The sequence below is a fragment of the Phaseolus vulgaris genome, chromosome 6, assembly GCF_051622355.1.
Source record: "Phaseolus vulgaris cultivar YP4 chromosome 6, ASM5162235v1, whole genome shotgun sequence".
Taxonomy (NCBI): Eukaryota; Viridiplantae; Streptophyta; class Magnoliopsida; order Fabales; family Fabaceae; genus Phaseolus; species Phaseolus vulgaris.
Window position 1 is genome coordinate 27,949,926 of NC_143503.1, and position 12,442 is coordinate 27,962,367.

At 27.6% G+C, this 12,442-nt stretch overlaps 1 protein-coding gene across 8 annotated transcripts; it reads left to right on the forward strand.

Moving 5' to 3' along the window:
- Nucleotides 1–834: 834 nt before the first annotated feature.
- On the forward strand, nucleotides 835–4,903 carry LOC137831826 (low-specificity L-threonine aldolase 1). Of its 8 annotated transcripts, none has more exons than XM_068639667.1 (10): nucleotides 835–1,212; nucleotides 1,774–2,221; nucleotides 2,406–2,517; nucleotides 2,904–2,954; nucleotides 3,264–3,335; nucleotides 3,428–3,560; nucleotides 3,651–3,709; nucleotides 3,855–3,955; nucleotides 4,299–4,365; nucleotides 4,603–4,903. In XM_068639667.1, exons 2-10 carry the CDS (start codon nucleotides 1,779–1,781, stop codon nucleotides 4,651–4,653), a joined length of 1,089 nt encoding a protein of 362 aa, XP_068495768.1. In that variant the 5' UTR covers nucleotides 835–1,212; nucleotides 1,774–1,778; the 3' UTR covers nucleotides 4,654–4,903. The 8 variants fall into 8 exon arrangements, with proteins under 8 accessions (XP_068495768.1, XP_068495769.1, XP_068495771.1 ...); XM_068639668.1 differs by having other exon boundaries at nucleotides 838–1,236; XM_068639670.1 differs by having other exon boundaries at nucleotides 847–1,145.
- Nucleotides 4,904–12,442: the final 7,539 nt, after the last annotated feature.

The following is a 12,442-nucleotide window of genomic DNA, read 5'->3' on the forward strand; positions in this document are numbered from 1 at the left end:
CGAATAAAAAAGAATTTGGTTAAGTTTCATACGATGAAGGATTCAATAGCTTTTTATTTTTTATTTTTTTGCGCTATGAATTTGAAATATCAGTCTATACTTGTATATTAAATTGGTGGCTGATTACATTAGAAGATTGTGTCAATGTGGATATTGTGTGGAAAACTCATAAGGTGATTCAGTTGCAGTTGGTATTAACACTTTGAATACATTTGGGCTTTGTTAATGAAACCTTTTTCTTGGTTAAGTATACCCCTGTTTCAGTTTTTTTACAACAATACCCTCAAAAGAAACAGTTGCAGTAGCTGACAAGATAAAACAGATGCATTTTTGTTTTGTAATGTTCCGTTTGGTATTATGGCATTCAAGGAAGCTCAAAAACAGGTGATGAGAGAAAGAAAACTTGTGGTAGCAAACACGATAGGTGGTCCCATGAGGGAGGTCAGTGTGCTTTTATTGATTCGTATGATAAATATAAATACAAGAGTGATTGTGAGAAAGAGTGGTTGTATTATTATTATTATTATAGCATCAAATTTTTTAAATACAGTAATTGTATCAGATATAAAATATTGTCATATAAAATTTAGCGTATGGTGGAGTTTAAATTAGCACTGGAAAACTAAAAGAGTTATATCCAGACAAACCATTTATCATACAATAAGACTGAACAGTATAAGAGATGTCATACATATTATGATTGGGAGAGAGAGACAAAAACTAAATATTTGTGTATAACGTTTCAAATTTTATTAGTGGTTGTAATAGCAACGGAAAAACGACAAAATGGATGAAAACAAACCAATAATTGGTGGAGAAATCCATTTTGAAACTGCACTGCACTGTGCTATTAATGTAGTTTACTAAGAAAAAAAATGAAGAATACAAATGTTATTATTTTATTAAAAATTGATGAGAGTAGTCTATTAGAAATTATTTTTTGAAGACTTAGAGAGGTTGTAAAAACAAAAAACACTTAATTATGCATAGGTTGTTGTCTCTCCATTTTTATTACAAGAATCAAATGATTCCTTTTTTCTTCTTCGTAATATTTTAGTAATTAAACTCATTTATTCTCCATCCTCCTCAAATAATGAAGTATCGCATGCACTTCAGCACAAAGTTCTTGAAATAAGTGTGTATAGGTAAAGTTACCTTGATCACACTACTTAACTTGGGTTGCTTACAATCTTGTTGGAGTACCTAATCTAGGTAATTAATTCCGTTCAAATTTCTGTGAGTTTACTCTCTTCCTTTCTCTGCCACTTATTCTGTATCATGCAAAACAAAGCACTGACTCCATCTTTCTAACTGGAGTTCCACTTCCCTTGTTTCTCTCAAGTTCTTTGCAGCAATATATATAATTGAGAGTAATTAGCTGACCTATAACCACATGGCTTTTGTGATAATTCTTCATATATTTTGTTGAACATACCTGTTCGTTGAACCTAGTTCTCTGAAAAAGTATTTTATTTTTATGAAATTCTTGTGCATCTTAAATTCAATGAATAGCTTGAGCATGTAAATGCTCTATTTTCCCCTTTTATTCATTGAAACTCATGGAGACTATTTCAAGATAATTGTAGTGTACCACGGGGAACATACATGTGTGGTAATTATGGAATTTGAATCCAAGAATGGTTGCAGAAAAGGTCACTGTAAACACACATTTTGAATAAAACTGTTGATATGATTGTGCGTTTCAATTTTGTACCAAGAGCAAATGGTGAGAATGGCTCAAAACATTGACCTTTTTGCTTGTTTTGGTGGCAGAGAAAATGGGAGCTAAGATAGTGGATCTTCGGTCAGATACAGTTACAAAACCAACTGAAGCAATGCGAAGTGCTATGGCAAGTGCTGAGGTTGATGATGATGTTCTTGGCCGTGACCCCTCCTGTTTTCGCTTGGAGACAGAGATAGCAAAGTTGTTTGGAAAGGAAGCTGCACTTTTTGTTCCATCAGGCACTATGGCCAACCTTATATCTGTGCTTGTGCATTGTGACATAAGGGGAAGTGAAGTTATTCTTGGAGACGATTCCCACATACACATTTATGAGAATGGAGGCATTGCAACCCTTGGAGGGGTTCATCCAAGAACAGTTAAAAACAATGAAGATGGAACAATGGACATTGATTTAATCGAGGCTGCAATCAGAGATCCAAAGGGAGAGTTAGTATACCCAACCACAAGGCTTATTTGCTTGGAAAATACTCATGGAAAGTAAGCAATTATTATTCTGTCCAAATTTTTCTAGGTAGTACAATATTACAACAATAATAACCAAGTCTTTTGTGAAATCAGCTACATGAATCAAAGGATACTATTCAATTATGTTAAAAGCCAAGCATTAAAAATATCCTGTACGTAAGCAGTATCAATGATTGGTATGTTTACCTGAATGCAGCTGTGGTGGTAGATGTCTTTCAGTTGAATACACAGACAGAGTAGGAGAGGTTGCTAAAAAGCATGGATTGAAGCTTCACATTGATGGAGCCCGAATATTTAATGCATCAGTTGTAAGTAAATTTTCTGTTTTGTGATGATTTTGATTTTGTTCAAAAACTGAGTAAAATCACTGCAGAGATAAACTTGTGCCTGAAATGCACCTAGCTAGATGAATAAGTAGTTAGTTCTTAAAAATAAGTCGAAGTAAATATACAACTTGAGAATGGAATTAAAACCTTTCAATTTTTATCTAATGATGATGATTTGAGTGACTACATAAATGCAGTATTTCCTGATAAAAAGGAATCTGAGTTTTTTTTTTTCCAGTGAGTACTTTGATATTTTCAATTGTATGTTCTTACTGTTGTGTTTTTATTGCAAATCTTGCTTTCAGTTCTTTTGTGCCTCATCATCATATGCCTTTTTGTTTACCCTTTTTGTTATCATGCACCTTCAGGCACTAGGTGTCCCCGTGGATAGGCTTGTTCAAGCAGCTGATTCAGTTTCGGTGTGTTTTTCTTTTCTCATATTTCTTTTTGGGACATGGAAAGGCTATTCTGAAGTAACTATTTTTAAAGAGAGTAAATGAGATTGTATCTAGGCATAAGTAATAATTAAGGATTAAGATAACAGTATACTTTAGATCAAATTAAAGACATACACATCTTAATTTGTTTCATCACTTCAGAAACAATTTCATTTTAGAGGAACATTCATCAAGATATAGGAAGTTCTAAATCTAGAAATGGAACTTCATTACCAAGTCCTAATCAAACTTTGTTGTGAATCATAATATTCTTGAATATATGAATTTTAGGTGTGTCTTTCAAAAGGCCTGGGTGCTCCAGTTGGATCTGTTATTGTTGGTTCCAATAGCTTTATCAGCAAGGTAATAATATTTTGGGGAATATAACAGTATCTATATTCCATCTCTTTTCTGAAAGAACTTGATACCAGCATAGTATATATATACAATTTTAGGCTAGACGGCTCAGAAAAACCTTAGGTGGTGGAATGAGGCAGGTTGGCATCCTTTGTGCAGCTGCACTTGTTGCTTTACAGGAAAATGTTGAAAAGCTAGAAAGTGATCACAAGAAAGCTAAACTTTTGGCTGGTAAATGCTATTCAACTTTAACTGTCCTAATCTTTTGTCCCCTAAATTGCACTTGCTTAATTTTTTCAAAAACATTTCCTTTTGTCTTAGATGGATTGAATGAAATTAAAGGACTGAGCGTGGACACCTCTTCTGTGGAAACCAATATGGTGAGTATTTAGCAGAGACCATTAGTAATAGTACAATTGCATTGCTGTTACTCAAACAAATTAGATGCTAATGATGTGATTAGGGAGTCAAATTCTTAGCTTGAACAAGTGTTATAATTAATGTTTGATTGATACCATGATGCAGATGTTTGTTGAAGTTGAAGAGGGCTTAGGAACTACTGCATCGAAGCTATGCAAGGACTTGGAAGACTATGGTATCCTTCTCATGGCAATTGGCTCATCAAGGTGTTATTTGCACTTACTATTTTCTTAATCTGCAATTAATTAATTAACTAAACTTTTAATTGTTCTAGCCCATGCTTATATAGTGACCTAAACTAGAAACCACCCAGTGTTGAATAACATTTGTGGAGTCTAAAAATCACTTTTGTATTTCAATATTATGAAAGCTAAGGAAATCTTATGTACTTCTGATGAACACAACAGCAATAGTAAAAAGGAAGAAGAAAGAAAGAATTTTCTGTAAAACATTTGGTGGAGAAAAAGTGATGCCTTCTAAATCATTGGTTTATTAATTAATATAAGAATTGCACTTTATGCTAATTATGTGCAGTATTTACTTTTGCAGATTGAGAATTGTGTTCCACCACCAAATATCTGCAAGTGACGTGCAGTACGCCTTGTCGTGCTTTCAGGTGATGACTAGGAATCCATTATTATTAACCCTACACTTTTCACAGCATCTTCAATACTACTTGAGAAAATTCAAAAATATCTGTTACTCAAAATGACAACTTTTGAAATTTCAAAATGTGCATTAGAATTTTCAATAACATCTTCCCAAATGTGTTTCATTTGTTCATTGTATTAGCATGCATTTTGCATTGCACTTTGGAAGATGAAACTGAAAACTCTTTTGTTGAATACTGTAGCAAGCTGTGAATGGAGTACGAAATGAAAATGCAACTAGTGGATCAGACTGAAATTTTCAACTTGCTGCTGCATGAATAACTATTACCAAATTGCATTAACCTTTGTGAAAACCTTTTACATTGACCTTGTATGTTCATGATGTAAACGTCGTATCAAAATTTTCTGAGCATGATGAACCTGCAAGCATGCAGAGAAATAGCAGCAGAAAAAAAAAGATTGCAATGATATTTATATACTTACTCAAATATTTTTTATTTTGTCCATCAAATCAGATAAAAGGGTATTTTTACTCTTGCCTTATTTTCTTTCATTAAATTTTCTTTTAATTTGTCTGGGCATCTACATTTTGTAAATATTTTGTTGCTGTAATCAACAATAAGTTTCTGCACAGTCCATAAAATTATTTTTTTTACATCCTCCATAACTCTTATATAAAGAGATTGTTTGTTTTACAGGATCTTATTACGTTTTCAGGAATCATGAATGTTATTTATTAGTATATTTAATATATTTCATCATTTTAGGAATATTTTAAAGTTTTAAAATGATTGAAATAAAAATGAAAGTTATAAACATGGTTAACATGAGTGATACGTTAACTACAACTAAAATCTATTCTGTGCTCACCTCTTTCTACCTCTTTAGTACTTTTTTTTTATCCCATTTCATTCATACCTTATTTTTGTCACATCACTTTTATTTTTCTCTTTGTGTCTCATAACGAGTGTATTTACACGTATCAAAAGTATATCAATCATTGTTCTAAAGAGAACATGGTATTATCATTCTTAAAAGATCCCCTGCTTCCAACTTCCAACTCTTGTGTCCTTTTCATATTTAAACAAGAAAATGAAAAAAAAAAAAAACTCTTATGTCATTTCAAAAAAACATTGACGTTACATCTTACAAGACTTGTGGGCTCCTGTGCTTTCGTTTTTTATTTTTTATTTTTAAAATTAAATTGCTAAATTCATATTTTTTTATTACATCTTTAAATTGCTAAAAAAGTTATTGATAGAAATTTAACTACAGAAACAAAGAAGTTTGAGAGTAAATTGAGAAAAAAAAATAAGAAAAAATTGAAAATAAATTCAAGCTGTTTAGATAATTGTTTAACTACGAATTGCTTAGTTATTGTTTCACGCACTTTGAGTTTTTATCTTTGTTTACTGGCTGCGTAATTAATTTTATTATTTTTCTTTATTAAATTAAACTAATGTGACTGCAGACTCTGCACTGCTCCTGCTTTTCAAATGCAGATGCCCTTTCTGCTCTGCTCCGTTGCTAGTTTTAACTTTCTACAATATTTCTTCCTTAACTTCCACACACAATAAATGTACTATTTAAGTTGTGCATTTTAATATATATATATATATATATATATATTATTAAATTAAGGTAATATTTTTTTTAGAATAATGATGAGTATCTACATATCCAACTCATTCACATTCCAATATTAATCATCGTCTTCATACTTCTTCATGTTTTAAATTAGTAAAATATTTTGAATTTATTAAGTAATTTAAAAAAATTATATTTTTATTTCATCCTTAATTATTTTCATAACTTATTTCTAGATAATACATTTAATTATCTTTACTATTTTCTATAATTATTATTTATTATTTATATAATTATTATTTGATATTTTTATTTTATATTTATATAATTGTAATTTCTTTCTTGATATTTGACAATGGAAAAAATAAAATGTACATCTTTTTTACATTGAATATTGGATTATATCATGTTTCATTTATTGTGATTTTTTATAAAAAAAATAATTAATATTTATAACAATAAGGGAGGGAGTTCATAAGAGTATACACATTCCACAATAGGAATGAAGGTGATGCTGAATTTTTACTCAGGGGATATAGATGAAATAATCAAATCTACACCTGTCTCACTTCATTGTCATCCCTACTCGACTTATCTGAACTTGTATAATTTGGATTCAACCCAACTTGTTTGAGCACAACATTCTCTCGGACTCAAACTAAGTGTAAGATAAATTTTTCCCACCCAACCCAAAACGATCTTAACTTTATTATAAATTGATTATTGAGGAGATAATACCATCTAATTTAGTTTAAATATTTGGTTTAAAAAAACTTCCTTAGCTTTTACTAATGACTTCTTTACATAAACAAAAATTAGTTTATACATAAAGCAATTAAAAAAAGCCAGCTTCTAAAGGTCTAAATTTTAATTATGAATAAATGAATTTTGATTTAAAAAAATATTTAATCTTTATTATTTTTTCTCTTACCTAAAAAAAAAATTATTCAAACAATACCAAGGGTATTACTTGTGTGAGTATATGTGGAGTAATTAATTTTGGTAGCCCAAAAAATAATAGTCATTGGTAGGTTTATTGGCATAGGAATTGATAAGTGTCTAATTTCAGTAATATTTCATATTAAAATATAGACACTTATGAGATTATTGCTAATTTACATATAAAATCATTCATAATTTATGAATTTATACCTTTTTATATTTTTTATGATTTTTATTTAAATAAGAGTATTTTATTTCTAAATTTGGTGTTAATTGCAGATGTTTAAGGAAGATTGGAGATTTGGATTAAAGATAAATGATTTGGGTTAAAAAGATAAAAATGCAAATAAAGATTTGTAGTAAAAAGTCATTAGGAATGCAATTAAATTAGATTTGATATTAGCAAATATATATCTAAGTAAAACAAAACCAAAACCCCGTTGGCAACTCTATCAATGAGAGTGTGGTCATTGCTATTGGTGGGATTTCAACCACTATTAATTATTCTATTTCATAACTACATTTATTATAGCTACTAAAACAAAATTATCGTTTACTAACAATTTAACGTTACATTTTTTGTTACTATATTTTTATTTTGTGAAAAAAATAAATTAAAATATACGTATTGTGAATTCATATCATGACAGTAGTGGTATGAAAAGTTAATATAAATTAAATATTTAATTTTAATATATGTGAAAACAGGAACCCATATCAGAAAAACAATTAATTAAATACTGATATAATGTTTTGTATTATTATTATTAATATAGCAGGAGATTTCCTTTTGCACCCTTATATTTTCCTTTAAAACTTTCATAAAATACAGAAAAATATACTTTGTTCTTAAAAAATAACTTTCAAATTGTATAAATAAAAAACTTTTTATTTTATTTTTGAACGATGTAATTTGGAAGTTTCTTTAATTCTTGATTGAAAATAATGTTTTACTTTCCTATTACACAATTTGATTTGAAAGTCATTTTTTTATGCACTATAATCTAAAAGTTATTTTTTATTTTTAGATTACATAATTTGAAGATATTTTTACAATAAAAAAATACTTTATAAATTTATAATTTAAAAATTACTTTTTACTTTCAAACTCTATGATTTTAAAGGTTTTTTTTTTATTTTCAAATTGTAATTCAAAAAATTATTTCTTTTGTATTTAAAAAAACTTCTAGAATGTACAATAAAAAATAATTATTTGACTTTTGAATTGTTTAATAAAAAAATATGCTTCATATTACACTATCCAAATATTTCTATACAAAATATGATTCAAAACATTTTTTTAAGTCAATCATACAACATCACTAAATAAAAACCGATTTTAGAGAATAAAAATAATTAGTAGCTACCGAGGTATTTGCTATCAAATTTAGATTTTAAATAATTAGTAGTTAAAACCTTGGTAGCTAATTAGATACCAATTTGGAAACTATTTATCAATAATAAAAATTAATTTAAAAATCAAAATTTTTTTTAGTCTCCAAAATTGACTCTAATTTAGTCAATATAGTAACTAATTATTTTTTTTCTAAAATTAGTTTCTATTCAATAATTTTCTTGTAGTGATAACAATGAGAATTTAATTTTTAACTACCATATATATAAAAGAAACAAATGATTTTATTGTAGGCACTTAAAATTATTCTAGTCACTTAACGTATATACATATTACTCTATAAGAAGTCACAAGCTAGCATAAACATTCATTTATTTTTTCCCCTTCATTTAATTTTTATTCTATTTTTTCCCATTCCAATTTTTTTCAAACTAAAGTATACTTGGTTAATCGCATTTAGTGCATGTTTGGAAAATTTAAAGTATATTTTAAAAAAAATCATTTTGTGCTTAAAATTTGAAAATAGATATTAAATTTTTCCAAATTGTATTTTCAACTTTTATCCATAATAGTCATAATCAACTAACAGGAATTACCTTTAGCGTAGGTAATTTGCGTACGCTACGAAGGTGGCAAATTTAATTTAAATATAAACAATTTCCGTAATCATTTATTAAAAAATGTATACATATTTTTATTTTGAAATATAAATAATTTGAAATTACTGTTAGTTTGAATTAATATATTATTTTTATTTTGCTTAAGAGGTGGAAAGTTAATTTAGAGTGTGTTTAATAGTAGAAGAGAGATAGTGTGTGTTTGGAAGCGCGTTGTGATAATGAGGGTAGAGACGTTTCAAAGTTTGGTTAGAAGAGAAGAGATTTGAATAGAAAGCACACTGAGTTTTAATGATACTTAAAGACAAGAAAACCAATCTGGCCGGGAAAATAGTAACACCCAAGCTATTAAATTAGATAGATGTGCCAAACAACATGTCAACGTGCTTCTTGACTTCTTCTTTATTAATGGGCCACCCCAGGTGTCTCCTTTTCATTAAACAACTATTCATTTTTTTTTTATCTTTTCATTTTTTATTTATATTGAACGTATAAAAAAATCTTCATTTTAGAAAAAATATATAAATCGTCTTTGATTCCTGAATGATCTGAAATTTTTAGTTAAATAAAAAAAAATAATATATAAATTGTATTTGGTTTCTGTAAAATAAAGTTGAAGAAATATATGATAGAGAAAAAGTATATAATAAAAATACACACATGTATGTATATAAACAAAATGAGTAATATTTCAAATAAAAAAGACAAATAATTGTAGAATAATATTTTTTTAAAATAAATTTTTTTATTAGTAATAAAAAATAAAAAAATATAAGTCACTTTAGGAGTAGTTTAACCCTTATACATAATCGCAATCTTAACCACTTTCAATGGACATATTCTCATGTATGTCTATGCATAACAGAAAGAAAGTCACTTAAGATATATTATGTGATCATTCCCTTACAAATAACTCACTCTTCCTTTCTTTTCCAAATTAGCAAAAAATTTATTGGAATTTATATAAATTTGTTTCCTTTCTTTACTCCCAACGAAACAAATCTTTTTTTCTCTTTCTATTCTAAATAATTTATGTTTTTAACCTTTCTTTCTCAATATCCAGCAGCAAAAAATTAAAAAAATAGATGGAATTTATATAATTTTTTCCTTTCTTTTCATTTAAATCAAATAATGTATCATAGTCAAAAGAACAGTGCAAGGAGATTAGTTTTAGAGGCATAAATCTCCACTTGTAAATTTCTTTATTGCAATTTCTCTTATTATTGAGAGTTATTAGGAGTGTAAGAGTGTTGTGGGTTCATTTGAGTTTAATTTAAATAATTGAATATAATTAGATTTAATCGGGTTGAATTTAAATTTTTTAACCTAATGTTTAATATTTCATTTATAAATATTTCAAAACTTAATGTATTTATGTAAATAAGTAGATGCAATAAAATTGATAAATTAAAAAAGTCAAAAGCGTTTTTCTAAATTATAAATATGAATGAACATTTAAAGAAATGAATGATCTAATTGTTTAGTTAGTATACCCTGGAGAATAAAAAAGGACAAAATAATACAAAATCATGATTTGATTATTTTAAAAATAACATACATGTAAGAGTAGTATAGTAGGGTGAAGTAAATTTCCTCACACTTAATCCTTTAATTCCTAAAATTATAAATTGTATTTTTTTTTTCACAAAGTTATAAATCTAGCAAATTGTAACTTTTAGTCAACATCCTAACATTTTATAAATTAATATATATATATAAATAAGTGCTTATAAAACTAAATTTAAAACATTTTAATGTAGAAAGCAAAATTTCCAATAAATAGTTTCACTTCAAAGAGTGTAACGTTAATTAATTTTTTTTTTTTAAAAAAAAACTTAATACAATGTGATTTCAAACATCCTCTTATCCTCACCTCAAAGTGTTATATTTAAGTAAAGTTTTAATGTAGGAATAGCAGTGAAATTTTAATAAAGAAAGGGCACAAATTCATTAGCCAAAAAATTGGCACAAAACGATATCATTAATTGTGGAGTGCCCCCTTTTAAACTTTGACCTAACACCACCTAATCCCTTTATTAGGTAAACTGTGTAGCTTTTCAGACTTTTTAACTCTACTTCTTTACAATGGTCGACGGTAGACGATGATGAATTTGCGCTGAGGAGGGTTATTCAAACACAAAAAGGAGAAACTCTGATGAAAAACATTGCTCGCATATGAAACAAGAAATGTGAAGGAAGATAATGTTTTTTTTTACTTGCTTACTCTTCAATTTGTATTCCATACATATCACTATTTGTATTGAGGTAAGATTTGATGAATTTAAAGCAATTTAATCAAATTTCATGGGATTGAAAATTCGTGACAATAAATATAATCGATTATGATTTTTTTTAAAAAAAATAATCGATGTTTTCATACGCATAATTGAAGTTTTCTTCGTTTTGTACTAATAATTGATGTTTCCATATGTATAATTGATGTTCCATTCATTTTGTTCTACTAATTATCAACATTTTCATACACATAATTGTTGTTGTCATCATTTATATATATATATATATATATTATTTGTATTTATTAAGGATTTTGAATATTTTAAGAATTTTAAAATATTAAATAATTTAAAATTTGTATTTATTTAGGATTTTGAATATTTTAAGAATTTTATATATTTTAAATTTTATTTAAATATGACATTAAATTAGTCAATTTATTATCTTTCAAATAACTTACTCATTCATATGAATCTCATTCATATGAACCTCCTTCGACTCTCACCACCTTAATAATTTCATTTATATGATTCTATTATCTTAGGAGAGTCAACATATCTCTTTCTAGACGAATTCCTAATCAATGCATATCCTAAACAATCTTAACACAATATTTTCTTTCTTGAAAATACTATATCTTGATTAAAATTCAAATTCCACAACTCATAATATTCAAAATCACACAATTAAATCATACCAAAACTTAAAATTTCATTTAACTTGTAATTTTATAAAACTACACATTACATTGACAATTCATGTTCAACATTATATATGTCAAACAATCAATTCTTATCAAACATTTCATTTGAATTAATTCAACAAACTATTTAAATATATTCAATAACTCATTCAATTCCAAACTCATACATTCTACAACATCTATTATGTCTACACTTTCACATTTCAATCTCAAACAAATCTCAATCTACTAAAAAACAATAAATCCTGCAAGAAAATTTGAGATTGGTGACTACGTCACTCCCACATCAAGATCTTCTAGCCTAAGGTTCTATAGGCATTTTAAACTAGTTTTCCTTGCCTAAACTTGAGTATATACTCCCTAAGAGCTCCAAACTACCAAAAGCTCAAAGGTAGCCTAACCTGCACGACAAAGTCCTGATAAAAAATCTAACTATACCACTAGGACCCTGAGCTAACAGAGACTATTTCTGAAGATAAAAACATCTCATGCAAGCTTAAACTAAAGACAAACTTAACTAGATCAAAACTAACTCAAATGAAAATGAGCCAAGAATGAACTTACTATATCTGAGATTTTGATCGGACAATCTTGTAGAGTTCATTGTCAAGAGTCTAGTGGCAGACTCTGATCGTCAAACTAAT